This window comes from Mustelus asterias, chromosome 5 (assembly GCF_964213995.1).
Source record: "Mustelus asterias chromosome 5, sMusAst1.hap1.1, whole genome shotgun sequence".
NCBI lineage: Eukaryota > Metazoa > Chordata > Chondrichthyes > Carcharhiniformes > Triakidae > Mustelus > Mustelus asterias.
This window is the reverse complement of record NC_135805.1, coordinates 86,473,963-86,499,853: the sequence shown is the minus strand read 5'-3', so window position 1 is coordinate 86,499,853 and position 25,891 is coordinate 86,473,963. Positions and strand designations below refer to the sequence as shown.

Below are 25,891 nucleotides of genomic sequence, written 5' to 3'. Positions count from 1 at the left end.
ATGCACATATATATCAAAAGTAAAATAACGTGAAACATCATTGAATGAATGAATGGAAATGCTAAAGAGTAAATTGATTATTTTTCATTAAATGCATGCACCTTGAAAAATTGAAAAGAAAGTTTCAATTGATCTGAAAATTGCACAGGACCCTTTGGGATGTTCACAGAACCCTTAAAACGCAGCAATAGACAGACTTGAGGTCCATTTGGATAACTTAGAAAACACAATACTTAAAGTAGATGTTTGAGAAAATGTGTTTTATCATTCCCTTTTAAATAGACAACTGAATACAATTCCCTATAGTCTCCTTCCTCTTTCTGGACTTCATTGCAGCTTGTAATGTTTTATGCAAACATTTTTAAATGTGCTATGCTTAAGTGTGACTTGACAAGCCTCAAGCTGGTACTAACATCTGAATTAAAAATGAGTATTAAAAAATTCTAAAGTTGTAATTTTTATTGGTTAAATTCAATTCAAGTGTGTAGGTGAACATGTCATAGGTTACTAAGAAATTGAATTGACACGTTGATTTTGAAAATGTTTTCTATTACCTGACTCTTGATTTCATGTGTCAGTGGCACAGTGGTTAGCACTGCTGCCTCACAGCGCCAGGGTTCAATTCCCGGCTTGGGTCACTGTGTTGAGTCTGCACGTTCTCCCCGTGTCTGCGTGGGTTTCCTCCAGACGCTGTGGTTTTCTCCCACAGTCCGCTGGTTAGGTGCATTGGCTATGCTAAATTCTCCCTCAGTGTACCTGAACAGGTGCTGAGTGTGGCAACTATGGGATTTTCACAGTAACTTCATTGCAGTGTTAATGTAAGCCTACTTGTGACACTAAAAAATAAACTTTAAACTTAACAAATCCCAAATCTGCAATGATGTACTCAGAGGATGCTTCTGTACGGAAATAACCAACATAGTTGCCATTGAGTAGTCCATTACTATGTTTTTCATGCATGCATCACTTGCTTTTCAAGTGACATCACTGCTATTAAGAATCTTAAAAATATCATTTCCTTATGGTACTTTTAATAGAATATCCAATTAAAAATTAAAATGTGTAGATTCTTTTACATAAATATCAGTGAGTCTATGTGGAACCATATTTTTCTTCAGTTTGTTCAATGCAAATCCACTTCAAACAGACACTATTCGCATCTCTATTGTGTTAAGCTATGCCTGTTAAACTTCCATTTAGCTTGGAGCAGGAAATGTTTCCTTGAGACCCACTCCCCAAGAGAGATGGAGAGGTAACCAATTTTCTTGACAGGCCTACTGTTAACTGAGGTATGAAAGGGCATCAATTCTGCTTCCTATGAGAATACAGAGAGAAAAGGATGGAAGCACAGTTTGATAGACAGCCAGCTAGCCAGCTGATTCTAGGTAAAATGCTTGCCCAAACAAGGAAAGCTCCATCATCTTAAGACCAGAACTGATCAGAATCTGAAGACTAAGGAATGTTAACAAGCCTGCTATTATAAAAATAGGGTGGCATATTTAATTATTTTTCTTGTTCTCAGAGGATTCTGTGATTAAATGAATCAAGATTAACAAACTTTGTGGTTAATGGTGAAGGAACGCTGCTTGCCATTCACCTTACTGACAGCTGCTGAAAGTTTTGACTGGTTTTAGAGCTGAGATTGATCTGGTGTCTGATTCAGTTAGGTACCCACGCTGGGGACCTGTGGTGTTTGTGGTAAGTTCTTCAACCAACCGGATTGAAAAAATCCTCATAAAGTTAGGGTCTAAATCAGGAAGCATAAAAAACAAGAATTATAAATTTGATTTAAATCATGTAGAAGTAAAATAAAGATTATAAAATGTAGGTGTGATTAAAGGAGAGAGGGATAAAAGAGACCAACAGAAAAAGTGAAAATATTTTAATTGTTTTCAATCTCCAATATTAGCTTCTTTCTGAAGTACTAAGACTCCACACTTGTAAAATTAATTTCTCACGGTGAGAGAGTTTGTTTAGCAGTGTTTATCAAACACGGCACTTGTCAACCATTAAAAACTCACTCGGTCCTGAATGCACCAGTCCCAACTCTCTGAGCCATCTTTAGTGGGGAATTAGTGGGCAAGAATAGCACACTCTTGCCAATGTGGTCATTTCAGTGTTGAGTCTTTTGGTGAGGACTGCAACAGCACTGGAGGTGGAGGATATCTCTGGCGGCTGCTTCCAGATTTTTGTATTTAACTGCACATGGAAGGGATATCAGAGTTGCCATCGAATGTACAGTGGTGGGTGTTGATTGTGTCACCATTATCACAAAATCCTGGCTGTTTGTTTAGATTTAAAATACAGCTCCAAATAGATTAGAAAATCATCCATGTTGGTACACATATTTGCAGAAAAGCTTGTTCGACTTTCAATAGTAAACAACAATAAGCACTGTTCTAATTTATGATGCTGTCTTGGAGAGGATATAATTACATAGGACAGAAAGGAAAAATCTAGTTGTGGCAGAGACAGCAAATAAGTACTTTGCCTGGGAAAACGTAAGTAAATATAGTCTGGCATAATCTTTTGACAAATTCTTGGAATCTATAATTTAAGTTAAAATTAACAAGCATTTAGAAATCACAGATTTATCACGAAAAATCAACATGAAATTGTGAAAAACAAATCATGTTTGACAAAGATGATGTTTTTGGAAGAATTGCCTGGTTCCCATCCATACAGTAGATGGGATATACATGGAGTTTCAGAAGGTGATTGATAGATGTCTTGTTATTTTTTTAAATTCATGGACATAATAGAGGAAATAAAGCAGCATTGATAGAAAGTCGGACAAAAAAGAAAATGGTTTGGGTTTATAGGGGTTGCTCAGAATGGAGGAGGTTAGGAACCCTAAATTGTCTCCTGCACTTCTCAGTTCAATAGGAGAGCTTTCTTTCATCCAAATTCTTCACAATGTATCTTCTCACTGAGTAAGTGAAGTCCTAAGGAAAGCAAACATTTTTCAAAATTTAAATCCAGGGTTCCCTTTCTGGATTTCTGCTCCCCAACAAGTTCTGTACACTTGCTGTATAATCAAGATTGAACTGAACAATGTATTCCACATGTGGTCTCATCGATGCCAAACACAACTTCATCATCACTTCTTTGCATTTCAGTCAGCCCTCACCCAATTGCTGATTTGTTTTCTCCATTGTTTGCAGACTTTGAGCTATTGGTTTTAATAATCACTTCACCAAAACCCTGAGACCTGATGCAGTAAGTCTGTTAAAGCATACAATGCTTTGGTACAGGGAGGCTGAGACTATTATGTTATTTTAAGGAGAAAAGTAGTTAAAGTTTGAAGCAAAAGAATGTAATGGCATTAGTTTTAATTATCATAAAATGGAGCTGACACAGAAGCAATAGGCCGAGAGACCTTCATTTATAAACAACCAGGTATTTAAATCTTTGTCACGTCAAATGTATTGCTATTTAAAATGCAATCCACATACTTCTAACAAAATTCATCGTTTGACACAAATCTAAGATGAACTCAATTTCTTCTGATAGGTATAATCTGTCACAATAATCTGTGGATTATCTCACATTACACAACATGCCTACAGGAATTAGTCTGGGCTTGGTGGAGCACTGGCATCTCTGTGTCAGAAGGATGTGGAGTTAAGCACCAGTTCCACTGATGTGAGCACATAATCTAGATTGGCAGTCCAGTTAGAAGTGTTGGAAATGCCATCTTTGGAATGCCACCTTAAAGGAAGGCTCTTTCACATGGATCTGAAAGGTTCCATCTGAAAAGGCATAATTTGAAAGGAAAATGAGGGTAACTTGGCCAATATTTAAGACTCAACCAAAAACACCCAAAAAAGATTATCTGGTCATTTACCTCATTATTGTTTGCTGGCAAACACGGGATGCCCCACATGACAACAGTAGCTTTAGTTCAAAATCACTTAATTGACTGAAGTATTTTGAAACATCCTGAGGACAGGATGAGTGTTAGAAAAATGTAAACTCTCTTAATTTGGTGTCATCTGAAAACAAACTGGCAAGAATGGCAGTAAATTAATCAGACATGACGGGTGCGATTCTACCAGCCCACTGCACTTCAATGGATGTCAGCAGTGGCTCTTTCATTGAATTCACACTGGGCATCATGACCTCCGCACGTTTCCCAGGGTACATTTTTCGGCACGGAGCTGATTATCATATGGAAATGTCATTCAGGTTGACATTTCCATATGATTAGGGGGCCGGGGATGGAATTCTCCAGGTCCACTAGCGTCTAACAACCGCCCGCCCCCCCCCCCCCCCCCCCCGCCGGGAGTGGTTCCCTCAGCGGCATTTCCACCTACTCCCCACTAATGGGAAACAGGCGTCCCTTCCCGCTGGAGGGAACAGAGGCTATTGAGGCCCCCCCCCGGGAGATCAGGGGTAAGGGGGGGTAGTGGCCAGCCTGGCTTTGGCAGCCTGATACTGCTAAAGGGGCAAACTGGCACCACCCAAGGGGCACCTTGACACTGCCCACCAGATGCGGACAGTGCCAAAGGGGCGGGGCCAGACAGTGGCGGAGCCATTGGTGGGGGGAACCCGCTGCCATTCTGCAAAAGGATCGATGGGAGGGAGTGAGGGTGATCGGGGCTGTCCATCTGAGTGGGGGGGGAAATCGGGGCTGGCCGAACATTGGGGCTGGTCATCAGATTAGCGTGGGTGTCGGGGAGATCGGGGCTGGCCGTGGGGGGCAGGGGAAACATTGGAGTTGGTCATCAGGAGGGGCGGGGAGAGTCAGGGAGATCAGGGCTGTTCGGTGGGTAGGACGCTATACGAGTTGGCCCGGGAAGCTAGCGACTGGGGCTTGGGGAGAGGGGTGGGGGGTGCGGAAGGCCAGCAATGGTGTTTGTGGGGATAACCAGTGATCAGGAAGCCGGCAATGGAGGCGGCGGGACGGGGGGGGGGGGGGCACTGTGTATGCGCTGATCTCCACTCTGACAGACCTGTGCATGTGCAGTGGCCCTCTTACCCCTATGCTGACAGCCTCTTGGGCAGGAATAGCCCCCACTCCCTACTTTCCAGAGCGAATCATGCTAGGGCACTCTGATGCGTGGTGTGTTGGGGATTCCCTCTGGTAAGTACACAAAAAAAAAGTGCTGTCTGTGCCCTTATTTGCATCAAAATCTATTCATCCATTACCCTATGCTTGCTGACCTTCACTGGCTACACAAAAGAAATGAGTCAACTTTAAGATTGTTTTAAAATCCTTCCATGGCCTCACCTCTTCAAATCTCTGCAATCTCCTCCAACCTCAAGTTTGTTTTCCTCCTCTAAGAAGCTCTTTAAAACCTACCCGACTAAACTTCTTGTAATCCATCCTAATATCTCCTTACTTAGCTTGGTGTTAAATTGGGCTTTATGATTCTCCTGTGAAATGTCTTGGGATCTCTCATTACATTAAAATGCTATCTTGGTACAAGTTTTGATATTAGTCAGGTGGATTTGTTGCATCAATTGTGAAATCTTCTATCCTTTTCCAGTTCATAGTTAGCTATTTCTCGAATATTTATAGTATAACTTTTCATTCCCTTTATCTTTAAAGACACAGTACATTACAATTTGCTGCTAGTTTTCACATTTCCAGATTTCTCTGTAGACTCCCGGTTCTTTTCCAATTTGACTTGCCCTGCCCCACTCATCTCCAATTTTAACTGTAAATTTAATCAGATTGTTTTGCTAGAGCTAACGGTAGATTCTAAAACAGCCACTGTTTTAACATTCCCATGGATGAATGGGCTTCATGAGGAGCTGGTCTCCATGAGTTTTTTGAAGGGGTAACCAAGAAAGTAGATGAGGGCAGTGCCGATGATGTTGTCTACATGGATTTTACCAAGGCCTTTGATAAGGTACCGCATGGTAGGTTGTTGCATAAGGTTAAATCTCACGGGATCCAGACTGAGGTAGCTAAATGGATACAAAATTGGCTTGATGACAGAAGCCAGAGGGTGGTTGTAGAGGGTTGTTTTTCAAACTGGAGACCTGTGACCAGCAGTGTGCCTCAGGGATCGGTGCTGGGTCCACTGTTATTTGTCATCTATATTTATGATTTGGATGAGAATTTAGGAGGCATGTTTAGTAAGTTTGCAGATGACACCAAGACTGGTGACATAGTGGACGGTGAAGAAGGTTATCTTGGATTGCAATGGGATCTTGATCAATTGGGCCACCAGGCTGATGAATGGCAGATGGAATTTAATTTAGATAAATGCGAGGTGATGCATTTTGGTAGATTGAACCAGGGCAGGACTTACTCAGTTAATGGTAGGGCGTTGGGGTGAGTTACAGGGCAAAGAGATCTAGGGGTACAGGTTCATAGCTTCTTGAAAGTGGAGTCACAGGTGGACATAGTGAAGAAGACATTCAGCATGCTTGGTTTCATTGGTCAGAACATTGAATACAAGAGTTGGGACGTTTTGAAGTTGTATAAGACATTGGTAAGGCCACATTTGGAATACTGTGTACAGTTCTGGTCACCCTATTATAGAAAGGATATCAAACTAGAAAGAGTGAAGAAAAGATTTACTAGGATGCTACTGGGGCTTGATGGTTTGAGCTATAAGTAGAGGCTGGATAAACTGGGACTTGTTTCTCTGGAGCGTAGGAGGCTGAGGGATGATCTTATAGAGATCAATAAAATAATGAGGGGCATAGATCAGCTAGACAGTCAATATCTTTTCCCAAAGGTAGGGGAGTCTAAAACTAGAGGGCATAGGTTTAAGGAGAGAGGGGAGAGATACAAAAAGGTCCAGAGGTGCAATTTTTTCACACAGAGGGTGGTGAGTGTCTGGAACAAGCTGCCAGAGGTAGTATAGAGGCGGGTATAATTTTGTCTTTTAAAAAGCGTTTAGAAAGTTACATGGGTAAGATGGGTATAGAGGGATATGGGCCAAATGTGGGTAATTGGGACTAGCTTAGGGGTTTTAAAAAAAAGGGCAGCATGGACAAGTTGGCCGAAGGGCCTGTTTCTATGCTGTAAACCTCTATGACTCTATGACAGTAGCATTGCTGAGCCGAATAGATGCAGCTCTGCCACTAACCCAATTGTGGCTCTACATTCACCCACCAGCGAAAAAGGGAGTGACTAATAGTGAAGAAAAAACATCCAGAACTGACACAAAGAAATTTCTGTCACACAAAGAGCTATATATATTAATCACACAAAGAGCTATGCTGCACAAATTAATAAAATGGATTTAGTGTTATCATAGCTCACAATCTGTCATGCTTTACTTCAAAAGGTAATTGAAGATTTGAAAATATTGAAAGAAAATAATGAACTCCATAATTTGATAAAAGGGGACTGTTAAAATTGGACATCCCTACTTTCAGTGCTAATGATGATTAGTGAGATGAGTGTGTGTGGCATTGCAGGATTCATATTATTTTTTAATGGAAGAGTGAAGAGTAAAGTGATTGGCTCACAAGAAGTGCCTACGAGGTACCCGTCATAACAATTCAGCACAGTTGTGATCTTTACTGCTATTTGTCCATTGCAATGACTCCCAACATGGGTTAGTGGCATCAGAGTTGCAACCTCACTGATAAATGGAAGTCTTCACCCAGGTAGTTGGATTTGAGTCACCCGACTACTGCTAATTGTTCTAATTCCTTAAATGAAGCACTATCAATAATGCAAACATTATAACCACTGTTCTTCATAGAGATGCACACATCCTCTAGCTGCACAACTCTGCCCCCTTGTGAACTTTTGACAAGTTGTGTCCCATATTTAAACTTCTCTGTAAACTTTAAAACTCCTAATTTTTAAAGGGCTGGGAATTCAAGCAAGAGGCAAATTATATACACTTAAATGTTCCACTCTTCAATGTTATTTTTTAATCAAAAGAAAACAAGTGGAGAGTTCATTTTGTGACAACATTGCTAGTAAAATTCTGAGTATTTCTAAAAATATTTTGTGAAGATTATGCGGATATTGTCTGGGTGTTTTGGTTAACCTATGCCAATGCCAAACGTGTCAGCAGAACATTTTCTCAAGGCAAGTTCAATATTTCACATCAACGTACACTTTGTTTTGCAAATCAACACATACAATTGTTTTATAGGAGTTTTCTCAATTGCATCCAATTCATTCCATTTTTTTTCCTGAGATTAGATATTTTAGATCTTTGTGTCAGCTTCTCTTTAACCTCTTTTGTGGGGGTGGTCATTTTATTTATTCTTGAAGGATGGAGTAATAACAAGCCAAAAATAAATGACATGAAAACTACTGTAGAGACAGAGAATGTTGAAATGGTGCATGTCACTCAGTGCCTGGAGGAAAATGATAGGTTAATGTTTTAGGTGAGAGAGTCTTCATCAATCTGCCACTGATGGAGGATTCCACCCAAAATTACAGTTTCTGCTGTAATTTCCTGTTCTTTGTTTCAGATTGACAGCATTTAGGGTATTCCCATTACCTGAATCACTTGTAGCTTGATTTACTTGTGCATGACCTCAGATCTTTTTAATTAGTGGTGTTGAAGCATCACTGTACATTACTCATAAAGGTAACTAATATTTAAAACATATGTAAATACTATGCTTTGAATTCTATCTTGTAAACAGTGCAAGTGGTTTCCACAGATGGAGTCTATTTAAATTCCAGCCGTGCCTTGTTAAAAATACACATAAATCTGCATAACTCCAAAAAGTGTTAAAAATCCTCTCATGTTGGTGTGTATTTAAGACAATAGCTATATGTTGAAAATATTCCTATCGACAGTGGATGGCATATAAATGGATGAAGTGCAATTTTGCCTTTTAAAATTCTATATACTTAAAGGATGTGTACATTTAAGCATAATGATTGCAAATATTTGCATTAACAATTTGTGAAAGTTACGATCGTCTACAAACTCAACATTGTAAATTAGAAATATTAATTCTGCAGTGATCAACAGGATTATCTTTCAAAGTATAGTTCCTTCATTTAATTTGTGAGCAGCAAATTTTCTGTTACTGTCAAATTTGTCAAGAAGTTTGTGTAATTACAAAACAGAAAACCCCTACGGGATAAAATTTCTTAGTGCAGGGCTTTACTCTAAAGCACTATGTGCGCTTAAGGAGTAATATTTGCGTGCATTAGAACTAATGGACATTTCTGCACAGCTCATACAGCCTGTACTAAGGCTATATCCAGTCAAAAGTAAAAAGTACTAGTGAGATATGAGTAAGCAGCAGAAAATGACACAAGCAAGTCCTTCCATTTATTTTAATCAAACATGCACAAACAAAAAAGTATCCTAAACCAACTAATATTCCAATAATTTTATTAGATGTAATTTGCCAGTTAGATATTCCATGGTATTACTATATATTTAAATGCTTTACAGTATAATATTAAAATAAATTATACTCATATTGTGTGCGCAAAACCCTTGATCTCTAAAATTAGGTTTTAAGTGAATGTATTATTGCCACATCAGGCTGTTATAACTCAGATTCTCATGTTTTTATTTGCAGATTCCTATCCAGCATGTCGTCAACTCCCCTCATTTTCTTTGCAGCCTGTTTACTACTTGCCACTCGCATCCCTCCCGCTGTGTGTCGCGCTGCAGATCTAGGTGTCTTTGACGTACGGAGTCCCAATATCAATACAGCCACTGAGGGAGAAAATGACCCACCTCTTCCCGACAATCTGAAGGAAAAGTTATTCCGGTCTATGGGGCAAAATCCTAAATCCATGATGATTCATTCCCAGCTGCCACGAGAGTACCTGCAGATGGTGAAAGATACCTTTGCTAAAGAAGCCACTCGTTTCCTACGTGAACTTTCCTTAAATGCAAAAAGCCGCATGTCCGCCCAAGAAGCCGACCAAGATATGAGAGAAGCCTTTGCAGGACGTCCCAAGAGACTCTCTGACCCTCCCAATTCCTTGGATCTCACGTTTCACCTCTTGAGGGAGATGATTGAGATTGCAAAAAATGAGAACCAATGGAAGCAGGCAGACAACAATCGTAAAATTATGGACACCATTGGCAAGTGATGTTATGTGTTTTGAATCTAACATTGTAATGTCATTCTGTCATCGAATTAGAGTTTAATCTTTGAGATTCATCATGTGGAGCCCCAAAGTCACTAAACAATGCACTAACCAAATCTGTCTTATGAAACCCTTGTAAATCTGAAAGAAATGTTCAATTTCAAAATTACCAAATAAATAGAACATTCATGAAATAATTGTTCAGCATGAAATAATTTTTGTCACATATTTTAGTAATAAAAATTATTTAAAAGCATTATTTTGACTCAACACTTTGTTCAGGCTGAAAAGGCTGTATAATAGTTGTAAGGAGATTAGGACCATCAGGTTACATCTTTGGAATCTGTTAAAAGTCCACCTATAAAATAATGAAGTCAAATGTAGATGTTTTCCTGGTCGGGTGATAGCATAGTTAACAGTTTAATTCGTGTTTGACTTGAGGAATGGAACGAAGAAATTTGTCTTGGGGATATCATCTTCCAAATTTAACATTCAACACACGAGTACTGGAAAATAGCTTTTTTTTTGCTTGATTCTTGTTCAACTAATTTTGTGTTGGTTGATTTGAAGAGATTAAATTGATATCAATCTACCTGTTAAATCAAACGGCCTTTTTCTAAAATTTGCTTTGTTTCTGTGGAGAAGAATCAACTAATAAAATATTGTTAGCCTTAGTGAGATAAAGACAGCATTATTTGTTTTATGATGGACACTGAATAGATATATTTTCATGTCGGCCTTTTGAAATAAATCTTTAGCGTTATCTTCATATTATATGAAATACTGTCAATCATTTAAAAGGCAAATCTGGTAGAAATTCCAACACAAAGGGCAAGAGATTTATGGAATAATTGAAGAATGTTGGAGAAGAGGTCGGCCATTCAAATCAGGGAACCTACTGTGGGGGATTAGCAGGAATGGATAATCCAGATCACGGGCTGTTACTTTTCTCCAGAATCCACTTAATTTAATTCCACATTCTGTTCCCTGCCCATATTCTCTTCATATTCTACTTTTAAACACGTTTACTTGCCTTTAAAGGATACATGTGGACTCTGCTTCAACCACATTTTGAGGCAGAGAAACCATGCTCAGCGTAAAGACATTTTTTCCAATGTCTCTCTTACTATCTGGCTGACAGGTTATTATACTTCCCTTACAATATCATAATCTACTAGCTACAACACAACAACAGCAATAAGTGATAATATAGAGCCTTTAACACAGTAAAGCATACCAAAGTGCTTCACAGGAGCATTATCAAACAAAAATTTAATAACTAGCAAGTCAGCGAGCACATGGGTGATAGGTGAATTGAACTTGTTGCAAGTTAGAATAGACTGCGGACATGAGCTTAAGTTTATAAAGGGTAGAAGATGGGAGGCCAGCTGGGAATGAATTGGAATAGTCAAATCTCAAGCTAGTAAAGACATGGATAAGGTGTTTAGTAATAGTTGATCTGAGGCAAGGATGATGTTATGGAGGTGGAAGAAGGTGCTTCTAATGATGGTACGGCTATGGGGTCAGAAACTCATCTTAGTGTCAACTATGATACCAAGGTTGGAAATAGTGTGGTTCAGCCTCCAGACAGTTGCCAAGGTGTTGATGATTAAGGAACGGAGTTTGTGACAAGGATTAAAGACAATGGGGTAAGTTTTCCAGTCCCACCCACTGTGGGAATCATGGCAGTCAGATGGACAATCTGATGAACAATTTGATGGACCAATTAAAGGCCCATTGGCCTCAGGTGGATATTTCCAGTCTCAGAGTAGGCACGACTGGAAAATCCTGCCCAGTGACTTTGGTCTTCCGAGTATGTAGCTCGAGGATACTTCCGCTCATGCAGTACTGCTTGGCAGACAAGTTTGTGAAATTTGTGAAAGTGGAGGGTTTGAGAGAGGCGGGTAAATTGAGTTAGATCTCATCATCATTAATGTAGAACCTGATGTGTTTTCAGATGATGTCCTCGAGGGCAGCAAATAACTGTGAAGGAGAAAAGCTCAAACATCTCCATTCTCTTTTCATAACTTTCACCCTTCCATCATTTCTGAGGAATATCTTAATGTCTGCTTTTTAATTGACCAAACAATTCAATTCTTCCAAGATCACTTATTGTGACAAAGAAATACATCACTATGAAATAACTGGAGTCATTTAGAGTGGACGGAACTGCAATGACTCAATACCAACGAATGCTGTGAATATAATGTGTGACTTTTAAGTGTAACTGTTACAAACTATACAATATGAAAACAGTATTGAACTTAAGATGCAGCTGACACAGGTGAAGCGTTTGATCCAAAGTTTAACTTCGTGTTCACACTTTTCCTGCTTGATGTTGCCTCTACTTCCAGCACATTGCCCTTATCTTCCACTTCAGAATTATGTATGAGATTCAGTGATTATATAAAATCTATGGAAAATAGTTTGAAGAAAATAGCAAGTTAGGTGAGAGTGACAGCCTCTGACATCAAGGCCGCATTTGACCGAGTGTGGCATCAAATAGCCCTCGCAAAACTGGAATCAATGGGTATCAGCGGACAAACTCTCCGCTGGTTGGAGTCATACCTGTTATATAGAAAGATGGTTGTGCAGGGTCAGTCACCTCAGCTCCAGGACATCTCTGCAGGAGTCCCTCGGGGTGGTGTCCTAGGCCCAATAATCTTCAGCTGCTTCATCAATGACCTTCCCCCCATCATTAGGTCAGAACTGGGGATTGTTTGCCGATGATTGCACAATGTTCAGCACCAATTGCGACTCCTCAGATACTGAAGCAGTCCATGTTCAAATGCAACAAGATCTGGACAATATCCAGGCTTGGGCTGATAAGTGGCAAGTAACATTCGTGCCACAAAATGCCAGGCAATGACCATCATCAATAAGAGACACTCTAACCACCGCGCCTTGACATTCAATGGTGTGACCATCACTGAATCCCCCACTGTCAACATCCTTGGGGTTACGATTGACCAGAAACTCAACTGGACTCACCACATAAACACAGTGGTTACAAGAGTAGGTCATAGGCTAGGAATACTACAGCAAGTAACTCACCTCCTAACTCCCAAAGCCTATTCACCATCTACAAGGCACAAGTCAGGAGTGTGATGGAATGCTCCCCACTTGTCTGGATGGGTGCAGTCCAACAACACTCAAAACATTTGACACCATCTAGGACAAAGCAGCCCGCTTGATTGGCACCACATCTCCAAACATCCACTCCCTCCACCACCAACGCTCAGTAGCAGCAGTATGTACTATCTACAAGATGCACTACAGCAATTCACCAAAGATCCTTAGATAGCACCTTCCAAACCCATGACCACTTCCATCTAGGACAAGGGCAGCAGATACATGGGAACACCACCACCTGCAAGTTCCCCTCCAAGCCACTTACCATCCTGACTTGGAAATATATCGCCGTTCCTTCATAGTCGCTGGGTCAAAATCATGGAGTTCCCTCCCTAACGGCATTGTGGGTCAACCCACAGCACATGGGACTGCAGCGATTCAAGGAGGCAGCTCGCCAACACCTTTTCAAGGGCAACTAGGGATGAGCAATAAATGCTGGCCAGCCAGCGATGCCCATGTCCCACGAATGAATAAAAAAATAAATTATGGGATATTTTGTTCACATAGAAAATATCTGTTGAAGAGTTATGAAACATGTTAAATTATATCTTCTGCCTCATGCATAAAGCTGTCTTTAAAATGTCAACCTACATTTTTGAACATCAATTTAGATATATCTAGTAAATAACTTGCACTTAAAGCAAATCATAAATTTGAGTTGTTATTTTAAAACTGCATTTAATTGCTGATTAATAATTGCATGAATAAGGATTAGGTAAAACTTATGCTTAGGATTCAAAATCTTTAATCAGCAGTTATTATTTGACAGCTCTGCCTCTTGCTTCTGTGGATTTCATTCCAAGATCAATCTGCTAAAACATGTATAAAATTTGGAAATCAAATATGATTCAAGCATTCTTTTAAACAAACAGTTTCAGAAACCAACAATGTTTAATTATGATAAATAATTACATTTTAACATTAATGTAGCAAACAGTAAAATCAAAACTGACCTCATTCGCAAATAGTGAACTACATGGTGTAATCAGTGATCCAGACGGTGTTGAATCTGCTATTTACTCTTGGTGCAGATTTAGTATGCATGGTTTCAATTATTGCCTTGTCAGTCAGTCAGACTATATTTACAAAAGATTCCTTAATTCAATATCATTTTATTGAAGAACCAACAAAATGTCAACCAAAATTACGGCTTTTACTGTACTGTATCTGCATTCCAAAATCATTCATTGAACAGTGCATTGGCAACATTAGTGGAGCAGTAATGCATCGGACTCAAAAATTCCTCTTATCAGCTGAACTGTTCTTCCTTTCTCTCGCTCTCGTGACCTTTAACTATCATCATCTTTCTATCATGCCATTTAGGACATCATCTATTGTTCCAAACTATCAATGGAATCTTTTTGATTCTTGTCCAAAGTGGAATAGAACTCAATTATCTCACTGTACTTCATTTTACATACGCCATGTCTGGGATAAGATAATAAACTAATTAAACAACTTAGAATAATGGGGAAATAACAGCACTCAGCCAGAAGACATTTGTCTGAAAATTCTAAACTAATTTAACTACGCAAAAAAATCAAAGTAACCCCACAAATGCTTTTTCCAAACAACTCATCAGTACGCAATCTTATTTTCAGTTAAGGCAGCCCAATGTTGTAATAGTTCATACTGACATTATCCTAGCGCTTACCGCAATGTTCAAACTAACATTTAATTACATAACTGAAAGAATACAAAAGTATTTGGTCTAATAGAGAAGCCACAACACTGTGCCGATTTCTTCACACAGCTCTGATCGACAAAACAGAAAGGTGAATAAGCGACCATACTGCAAGCTTGCAAAAATGGCAATTTTCATTCATTCAGTACCTAAACAATAAATTGTTTGTGAATAAATCATTTTCTGTATGCTGCTTCATGAATTCTGTCCTCTTTTTCTTCTTGTGATTTCAGTATTGACCTGTGGGGAAGAATAGAAAATTACACATCTATTATCTGTACTTGTGGTTAGAGGTTCAGTGGTATCTTGAATTTTTTTCCATGATAAAAATAATTAAAGGAGACAGATGAGCACATGCGATAAACTTAACAAATAATAAAATAAAGCTGTGCATAAAATTCCTTATGTAGAAGCTCATTGTATTGTAGATTGAGGTTTTATAATGATTATCCCGTTGAAAAATAGAGAACATAAATCTTTAACTAATTAGATACAATTGAAATAAATGATCTCAGTATTTTCATAGAATCACTACAATGCAGAAGGATGCCATTCGGCCCATTGAGTCCACACCGACCACAATCCCACCCAGGCCCCATCTCCAAACCCCTATTTACCCTACTAGCCCCCTGACACTAAGGGGCAATTTAGCATGGTCAATCCACCTAACCTGCAAATCTTTGGAGTGTGGGAGGAAACCGGAGCACCCAGAGGAAGTCCAGGTAGACAGGGGGAAAACGTGCAAACTCCACACAGACAGTGACCCAAGCTGGGAATCGAACCCGGGTCCCTGGCGCTGTGAGGCAACAGCACTAACCACTGTTCTACCGTGTCGCCCCATTTTATTGAGAATAACGAGCAAAAAAGCACTTGAAAAATTAGTTCCTGATTGAATGCCTCAAGAATGAAGTTATTTGAACCTTATGAGATATAGTTTCCTACTTTACTGTTTGCATGAAGCAGCTGCATCACTATACAAAAAAATCACAGGCCTATTTTAAGATAAAGCATAGGCTTTATAGTTAAGATACTACTGATTAAAACATGAATCACGAAGAGGGACTGTGGCTTTACAAAACAACACAGGATCAGTATGACACAAGCAGAGGGATACCTGTCACTGTAGGACTCAGACTTTGAAACTTTAGATGGTATAATAAACACATTGACTAAGTACATCCAAAACTTCCAACCAGCTATGAAAAATGAAGTGTTGAGAGCAGCAGCACTCCTTTTCTGCACAGTTCATCAAAATACACAGCCTCCAAAAGTATACGTGTGTACAAGAAACTAATTAATTGAAAATTAACTGTTGACCACCAACTAGGGCCAGAAATATCCCAGGCACAAGGTATGAAAGAGTAGGCAGTTAAAAGATTGGATTGCTAATATGGAGATCCATGGTTTATGTTCAAACTTTGGAAGGAAAGAAGTTGTTGTGAGGGAAGAATGAAGACCTGCATTTACGTTCTGCCTCATCAGATTCTCCAAACATCAAAAGCACTTCATGGGCAATGAATTACCTTGTACACCTATGTAGCCATTTTGCTAACAACTTTGAGACAAATGAAGAATGATGGTCTGTTTGTAGTCAGGTTTGGTCAGTGAGTGTGAAATCACAGGACATTTCCACTTGAGGGGTGAGGAGGGGGATTGGTCCACCTGGCAGAAGTGTGCCTCTTGTCAGCATTTTCACACAGCCACCAAGGAGAAACACAGGCTGCGATTCTCCCATCCCGCTGCACAAATCCTTTACTGGCAGGCGGGGGGTTGGGGGGGGCGGTGCCACCCCCTGGGCATTGGTACCTTGGCAGTGCCAGACTGGGCCTTCTGAAACTGAGGGGGAGCTGGAGATCACAGCGAGCCAGAAGGGAAGGGCCTTAGGGCTGGGCCCGGGAATGGTCGGGGAGGTCGGGGGCAGCATCCAAGCCATGTGGGCCGGGGGGTTGGGGGTGCGAAGGGCTGGCATTGCTGTGTTCAAGGAGCTGGCCAGTGATCGAGAGGCTGGCAGTGTGGGGCCACTACACGCGCAGTGGCCCGCTCAGCGCTATGCTGCTGGCCTGTCCGGTGGGAATAGACCCTGCCCCCTGAAATTTAATGATATTCACCCTGGTGGCCTCTGCAATGCACAGTGAGGGAGATTCTTAAAATTTTGGGGGGCTTTTTTCCCCCTAATATCTGGAAAACCCTGAATTTCATGCTATTAAGAGAAATCGTCAGCATAAAAGAGAACAAAATGATTAACAAAATATTATAAGCCGCTTCTAATCAAAGGTTTAAGATCCTGCTCCAAGAGAAAAGAGTCAAATTTAATACTTAAATGTCAAATGCCAGCTCATAAATGCTGATCTAGTACAAAAGTGTTGATAAAGTGATTAATGCTACCTTCTGAATCCCATTCAAGATAATGTGGGGAAATGGAAATGCCAGTCCAATCCACTTCAGGAAAGTGGCACTGTGCCACAAACCATCTAATAGTTGATCTGATATTGTTTGATGCTTAATCCACTGCAAGCATGGGTGATCCCTCAATTTAGGCAAACATGCATATAATTACAAATGTTTAAATGCTGAAAAATACAAACACCTATTTTCAGTTACAATTAAGACTTAATGATTAGTTACAAATTTGTTCTCAGCTTGAAAATTGGCTTCTCATATTAGAACATACTAGTGTCATAGAATCCCGACAGTACAGAAGGAGACCTTTTGACCCATCAAGGCTGCACTGACAATAATCCCTCCCAGGCCCTACCCCTGTAGCCCCATGTATTTACCCTACTAATCTCCCCGACACTAGGGAGCAATTTAGCTTGGCCAATCAATCTGCCCCACGTGTTTGGACTGTGGAGGAAATCCACGCAGACATGGGGAGAATGTGCAAATTCCACACAGACAGTGACCCGAGGCCAGAATTGAACCCAGGTCACTGGAGCTGTGAGACAGCAGTGCTAACCGCAGTGCAACTGTGCTGCAAATCAAGTAAAATGTAAAAATGTAAATCAATGTGACAAAATCACTTTGAATGAATCCAGCGACATAAGGCATGACCATTAAGGTGACAAAACATTTGACAGTGCAGTAAATTTTATACAGTGGTTTGCTGACTATGTATGTGGCTTTACAACACAACACAGGATCAAACAAAGAACAAAGAACAAAGAACAATACAGCACAGGAACAGGCCCTTCGGCCCTCCAAGCCCGCGCCGCTCCCCGGTCCAGGATTGAATCCTGAATCCAGGATCCCCGCCCAATTTTCCAGCCTATCTACATACCAATATCCTATCCACCGAGCTGTCCCTCACAGCTACGATGCTTTGTTCATTACAACCTATTAACTCACCCCCACCCCCCCATTCCAGACCATGTGATCTCCAGGGAGAGGCGAAAACCCAGAGTGAAAAACCCCAGGGCCAATATGGGGAAAAAAAATCTGGGAAATTCCTCTCCGAACCCCCTGAGGCGATCGAAACGAGTCCAGGAGATCACAATGGCCCTGATCGGAAAATGCTTCCCAACCCGTCATTTCCACTTTCACGAACACCATATGAATTCCCTGCCCCCGAGACAGGTTCCCAACTATCCGCAGTCTGACACATGCAGAGGGATATCTGATGCTGTAGGACTCAGACTTTGAAACTTTAGGTGGCATAAGAAACACTTTGCCTCAGGGCAAATTGTATATCCAATTAACTGAAGTAATTTACATTAACTCACCAACCGACATGGCTCATCAGATAGGTTATGGATTATGCAGAATGAGTTATCTTAAGTGTGATAATTCACATGATGCTTTCTCTGGAACAAACGCAACAATCTGGGGCTGTATTTTATGAGGGCCATCACAGCGGGAAGCATGACGGTTAGGCCCACTTAATCACAGGAGAGGTCCTGCATCAGCTTCGCAGTGGCATCAAACCTCCCCGGATTAAGTTGAAGGAAGGGTAGAAGGGGCTGACACAGGATTATCAGGCCGATGGCAGTGGGTGTCAATTAAACTCATTAATGGGCCAATTGACACCCATTGTCCTTAACCCATTGTAACGTTGGGGTAATTCAGAGGTTAAATGTGGACTGCATGGCTTTCCAGGGTCCTCTGAAGGCCTCTTCAGGGCTTGGCAGTGACCTCTCGGGTTGGAGGGGTGGGGTGGGGTGGTCACGATATAGTCCCTCATAGTCGGACACTCTTGGATTAATCAAGAGGGGGGGGGTGGGGTGGTCACGATATAGTCCCTCATAGTCGGACACTCTTGGATTAATCAAGAGGGGGGGTGGGGTGGTCACGATATAGTCCCTCATAGTCAGACACTCTTGGATTAATCAAGCGGGGAGGGGGGGGGGTGGACAGATGGGGTTTTCTTCCCAGTTCTCCAAACAGTGGGCATGATTACCTGATAGAATCCCAGTTTGTAATTATCTTCCAATCTCAAACCATCTCAGCTGCACCTCATCACTAAATCCTTAAGACTGGCAAAAGCAGTCTACATTGTAACTAATCATCCGGTCCTAATGCCAATAACTAAACTCTAAACATACTAAAGCAAATTCAACTTGCAAGCTTTTTAGTATCTTGATGCTTGAGCCAAATATTGGCTTTTCTAACATCAAGTATCAGTTCATACTGAACACACGGACTAATGTCCAACATAGTTAGGCTGGTTTTTTGCTCTTGCACAATAATCCTGTCTCAAACATTCAGTTGTGTATCCACAAGATGTTTTGGAGAACACAATAATTTGCATTAGACATGGCACATTAGGTTACACTGCTAGTTTTTATTAGAGGAAATAAAGAGGATCCACAAATAATTGAATTGCGCTCAAAGTCTGAGATTCTATATCAAGGGCAGAAAATATGTATCCAAGCAGCTAAGATAACAGCAAAACGTGTATTTAAGTTGCTTTTACTAATATAACATGTTGAGCTGAAACTTGCTAAACAATAACTACATGAATGATGTGGATGCTTATTAATGTCCAAATCATTCAACAACTTGTGGTGAGGAAAATATGCTGATGAATTATGATTGCCACAAGTTGCTGGATAGTTTGCGCCCCTCTGCTATAAGCTTGGGAAAAATGATATACATTTAACCTGCCTGAGAGTTTCCAGGAGTTGCTACATTCATTGTCCAGTAAACTGTAATATCCATGCCACACAATACCCAGCAATGATCAACTCATTGGATAAAGACACTGTTAGTCCAGTTTTTCACCAAGTTCCCAGAGAGCATTACTCTCGCTGAACTGTTTTCAATCTGCATTTCAAGCAACCTCTCCGGTAAAATATTTTTAAACAGAAGGGTACAGGAAAATGTCTTACTGGGCATAGCATTTACCCAGCCCCAGCAAATTCCAGCCATTTATTTTTCTTGAATAGTTGTAAGAACTTGAGGCAACTAAATGGCAAAATTATGATTTATATTGGTGACCAGAGGCAAAATGTACAAAAAGCAAAGAAAATTACAGCACAGGAACAGACCCCTCGGCCCTCCAAGTCTGCACCAACCGTGCTGCCCGTCTGAACTAAAACCTCCCTACTCTTCCGGGGACATATCCTCTATTCCCATCCTATTCATGTATTTGTCAAGACACCCCTTAAAAGTCACTATTGTATCTGCTTCCACTACCTCCCCTGGCAGTGAGTTCCAGGCACCCACCAACCACTGTGTAAAAAACTTGCTGTGGAGATGCCGGCGTTGGACTGGGGTAAACACAGTAAGAAGTTTAACAACACCAGGTTAAAGTCCAACAGGTTTATTTGGTAGCAAAAGTGTGGCTTTTGCTACCAAATAAACCTGTTGGACTTTAACCTGGTGTTGTTAAACTTCTTACTGTAAAAAACTTGCCCCATACATCTCCTTTAAACCTTGCCCCTCGCATCTTAAACTTATGCCCCCTAGTAATTGACTCTTCCACTCTGGGAAAAAGCTTCTGACTATCCATTCTGTCCATGCCACTCAATCTTTTAGACCTCTATCAGGTCGCCCCTCAACCTCCGTTGTTCCAGTAAGAACAAACCAGGTTTCTCCAACCTCTCCTCATAGCTACTGTCCTCCATTAAAGGCAACATCCTGGTAAATCTTTTCTGTACCCTGTCCAAAGCCTCCACATCCTTCTGGTAGAAAGATCATAGAAACCCTACAGTGCAGGAAGAGGCCATTCGGCCCATCGAGTCTGCACCGACCACAATCCCACCCAGGCCCTACTCCCAAATCCCTACATATTTTTACCCGCTAATCCCTCTAACCTACACATCTCAGGACACTAAGGGGCAATTTTAGCACGGCCAATCAACCTAACCCGCACATCTTTGGACAGTGGGAGGAAACCGGAGCACCCGGAGGAAACCCACGTGTGTGTGTGGTAGTGTGTGGCAACCAGAATTGAACACTATATTCCAAGTGCGGCCTAACTAAGATTCTATAAAGCTGGAAGATGACTTGCCAATTTTTAAACTCAATGCCCCAGCCGATGAAGGCAAGCATGCCGTATGCCTTCTTGACTACCTTCTCTACCTGCATTGCCACTTTCAGTGACCTGTGTACCTATGCACTCAGATTCCTCTGCCCATCAATACTCTTAAGGATTCTGCCATTTACTGTATATTCCCCATCTGTATTAGACCTTCCAAAATACAATTGTCCGGATTAAACTCCATCTGCCATCTTTCTGCCCAAGTCTCCAACCGATCTATATCCTGTTGTATCCTCTGACGGTTCTCATCGCTATCCACAATTCCACCAACCTTTGTGTCGTCCACAAACTTACTAATCAAACTAGTTACATTTTCCTACAAATCATTTATATATATATTACAAACAGCAAACAGCACTGATCCCTGAGGAATGCCACTAGTCACAGCCCTCCATTCAGAATCGCATCCTTCCACTGCTACCCTCTATCTTCTATGACCAAGCCAGTTCTGTATCCACCTTGCCAGCTCACCTCTGATCCCATGCGACTTCACCTTCTGTACCAGTCTACTATGAGGGACCTGTCAAAGGCCTTACTGAAGTCCATGTAGACAAATTCCACTGCCCTACCCTCAATTATCTTCGTCACTTCCTCAAAAAACTCGACCAAGTTAGTGAGATCTCCCCTTCACAAAACCAATAACTGTGGGAGGAAACCAGAGCACCAGGAGGAAACCCACGCAGACATGGGGAGAATGTGCAAACTCCACACAAAGTCATCTGAGGCAGGAATTGAACCTGGGTCCCTGGCACTGTGAGGCAGCAGTGCTAACCACTGTGCCACCAGCCCATCCCTGCAGTCTTTTTCTTGCCCTACAAAGGCAAGGATTTGAGGATGTTGACCTATATTGAAGGGGGCTAGAGTACAAGAGTAAGGAAATGTTGCTGCAACCATACGTGGAACATTGTGTACTCTTTCAGCTTCCTTACTGAAAGAAACATAGAAACAAAGAAACTAGAAGCAGGAATAGGCCATTCAACCCTTCAAGCCTGCACCGCTATTCATCTTGATCATGGCTGATCATCAAATTCAATATCCTGATCCCACCTTACTCCCATATCCCCTTAGCCCCAAGAAGGATATACTTGCCTTAGGTGTAGTGTAACAAAGGTTCACTAGATTAATTCGTGGAATGAGAGGTCTGCCCTATGAGGGGAGATTGAGTAGAGCGAGCCTATATTCTCTGCAGTTTAAAAGAATGAGTGATGATATCATTGAAACAAACAGGATTCTGAGAGGGCTTGACAGGATAGATGTGGAAGGCTGTTTTTCTTGCCTAGAGAACGTAGAAATAGGGGGCAGAATCTCAGGATAATGCGTCAGCCATTTAAGGTCTGAGATGGGGAGATATTTCTTCACTTGGAGGATTGTGAATCATTGAGCTGTGGATATTCAGTCATTGAATATTTTTAAAATGGTGATTAATAGATTTTTGGAAGCTCAGGGAATTAAGGGGGCTGGGAATTGGGCAGTTGAGGTAGAATATGAATTGTGATCTTATTAAATGGCAGAGCAGGCTCGAGTCCATTTGGCCGACTCCTGCTTCAAATTTTTATAATGTTTCTGTGTTCTCCCGTTTTATTTCTTGCTGTCTTTAAAGAAAATTTTTTTTGTGTTTCTTAAAATTTTAGATTAACCCCATTCTACTATCCACTGGCGATAAATAATGAATTGAATCCTGATTTGGAAGTGGTAAAAACAACTACAGCTTCATTCTCAATTGCCAAATTGGGCCCAATTTGACTCAAAGCGTTGCTGTGTCACTCTGCTACAAACAGAATTGAAAATATCTGTCCACACATTCACTAGTCTCACACACTTACCGTGCTTCTAATTCTACTATCAATTGCTGGAACCAAGATAGTAATACCATTATAAACTGATAAGCAACACAATTCTTGGTGGTCTGCTGGGGATAGTTTTTCTTGCTACATTTGAAGGAAATCTGCATGAAAACAGATAGTGGCTAGCGATAATAAAAGCAAAAAATGCTGGAAAATCTCAGCAGGTCTGACAGCATCTGTGGAGAGAGAAGAGAGCCAACGTTTCGAGTCCAGATGACGGTTCGTCAGGGCTGAGAGGAAAGAGAATCAGCGAAGATTTATACTATGGGGGTTGGTGGGGAAGCGGGGGTGTGGAATGGGACAAAGGGAATGTAAATGAGGAAATGAGTCCTTCTGTAAGGACTCCATCCCATTCTCTCAGATCCTTCGCCTCCACCTCATCTGTTCTGATGATGCCACTTTGCAAAATAGTGCTGCTAATATAAGAACAAAGAACAAAGAGAAGTACATTGTTCCACTGGAGCAAGCAGAGAGGGAGTGATTTGTGGCAGGAGTGCTGGTGAGAGATTTATGTATTTATTTAGTGTGTTTTTTGCCTTTATTTTTGGGGTAGTTTTTTCTTTTCTTAATTTTAAACTAAAAACTGGAAGTGGGACCCTAAGGAGTCTGGGAAGGGTTCTTTTTTTAAGCAGTATAAAAGGTAGGCTGCAGTATACAGCGGGCAGCGTCAGGAGCGGGCAGTGGAGTGAGCAGGAAGCAGAGTGAGAGCTATAAGGGCTTTGGCTCACAGTGAAAACAGACGGAGGCAAGGAAGGTTGTTGTTTTTTTTTCCAATACTATAAAGGAAATGGCAGGTATGAATGAGAGGCCAGTTCACTGCGTTCGGTGTGGGATGTGGGAGTTCCTGGAGACGACTTGCCTCCCGGAGGTCCATATCTGTGCCAGATGCATGGAACTGCAACTCCTGAGGGACCGTGTAAGGGAGCTGGAGCTGCGGCTCGATGACCTCAGTTTAGTCAGGGAAAATGAGAAAATAATAGATAGAAGTTATAAGCAGGTAGTCACACCTGGGCCTCAGAAGGAAGACAAGTGGGTCACAGTTAGGAAGGGTAAAAGTCATAAGGGTCATGTACCAGAAAGTACCCCAGTGGCAGTCTCCCATAATAGTAAGGGCTGGGCAACAGATGGGAGAGGGGAAGGGAGTGAACAGTCAGTGGAGGGATCCCCTGTGGTTGCCCCCCTCCAAAATAGGTATATTGTTTTGGATTCTGTGGAGGGGGATGACCCTCCAGGGGTAAGCCACAAGGACCAGATCGCCTGCACAGAGACAGGCTCAGTGGCCCTGAAGGGAAAGAAGGGGATTAGGAAAGAAATAGTGGTAGGGGATGCGATGGTTAGAGGCACGGACAGGCGGTTCTGCGGGCACGAACGAGACGCCAGGATAGTAGTCTGCCTCCCTGGAGCCGGGGTACTGGATGTCTCCGAGAGGGTAGGAAGCATATTAAAAAGGGAAGCTAATCAAACAGATGTAATTGTACACATTGGTGAAAATGACGTAGGTAGAAAGAGCAGGGGGGTCATACGAGAGCAATTCAGGGAGATGGGTGCTAGGCTAAAAAATAAGGCCTTTAGGGTAGCAATCTCTGGACTGCTCTCAGTGCCTAGTGCTAGTGAGGCCAGGAACAGGGAGATTCTGCAATTGAACACGTGGCTAAAGGACTGGTGCAAGAGGGAATGTTTCAAATTCATAGATCATTGGGAAGTCTTCAAGAGAGGATGGCACCTGTACGGAAAGGATGGGTTACACCTTAACTGGAAGGGCACAAATATCCTGGCTGGGAGTTTTGCTAGAGTGTTTCGGCAGGGTTTAAACTAGTGTGGCAGGGGGGTGGGGATCAAAACAGTAGGTCAGTAAGTACTGAGGCTGGGGTTGAGCTGGGGTCTTTTGTGTGGCTTTTGCTACCAAATAAACCTGTTGGACTTTAACCTGGTGTTGTTAAACTTCTTATTGAGCTGGGGGCCAGGGCAAGGCTAGCTAAGAAGAGCAGCATTCTGGAGCAGGATGACCTGAGTGGGCCAGGAGGTCTGGAGTGCATCTGCCTCAATGCGAGGAGCGTAACGGGTAAGACAGACGAACTTAGGGCCTTGATGCTTACGCGGAATTTGGATGTGGTTGCGGTGGCGGAGACATGGTTAAAAGGACAGGACTGGCAGCTGAATATTCCGGGGTATAAGTGTTTTAGGCGAGACAGAGGAGGGGCTAAAAAAGGTGGGGGAGTAGCGGTATTAGTTAGGGAGCATATTACAGCAGTGCAGAGGGTGGACAATTTAGAGGGGTCATGTAATGAGTCACTGTGGGTGGAGCTCAGAAACAGGAAAGGTGCAATCACTATGCTGGGGGTATACTACAGGCCACCCAACAGCCCACGGGAAGTGGAGGAACGGATATGTCAGGAGATTCTGGATATGTGCAGAAAAAATAGGGTTGTTGTAGTGGGAGACTTCAATTTCCCTGGTATAGACTGGAAAGTGCTTAGGGCTGGGGGTCTGGACGGGGAGGAATTTGTAAAATGCGTACTGGAAGGTTCTTTGGAACAGTATGTAGATAGCCCAACTAGAGAGGGGGACTATACTGGATCTAGTTCTGGGAAATGAGCCCGGTCAGGTCGTCAAAGTTCGGTAGGGGAACATGTGGCAAATAGTGACCACAACTCTGTTAACCTTAGGATAGTAATGGACAAGGACGAGTGTTGTCCTAAGGGTAGGGTGCTAAATTGGGGGAAGGCTAACTATAGCCAGATTAGGCAGGAATTGGTGGC

The 25,891-nt window shown here is 41.7% G+C and overlaps 2 protein-coding genes across 3 annotated transcripts in view; one reads left to right on the top strand and one right to left on the bottom strand.

Annotated features, from left to right (window-relative positions):
- The first annotated feature begins 9,342 nt into the window (after window positions 1–9,342).
- On the top strand, window positions 9,343–10,133 carry uts1 (urotensin 1). The gene has a single exon (XM_078212958.1). It carries the CDS (start codon window positions 9,488–9,490, stop codon window positions 9,995–9,997), a length of 510 nt encoding a protein of 169 aa, XP_078069084.1. The 5' UTR covers window positions 9,343–9,487; the 3' UTR covers window positions 9,998–10,133.
- Window positions 10,134–13,998: 3,865 nt separating this feature from the next.
- The window catches only part of trim54 (tripartite motif containing 54), a 69,126-nt gene continuing 57,233 nt past the window's right edge, over window positions 13,999–25,891 (bottom strand). For both annotated transcript variants that reach the window (XM_078212956.1, XM_078212957.1), the window contains one exon: window positions 13,999–15,050. In XM_078212956.1, coding sequence (XP_078069082.1) covers window positions 15,040–15,050 — 11 coding nt within the window. In that variant the 3' untranslated portion in view covers window positions 13,999–15,039. The remainder of the gene's footprint in view (window positions 15,051–25,891) is intronic.

Coding starts and splice junctions, on each gene's coding strand:
- uts1 (XM_078212958.1), top strand. CDS start 9,488: ATGTCGTCAACTCCCCTCATTTTCTTTGCAGCCTGTTTACTACTTGCC.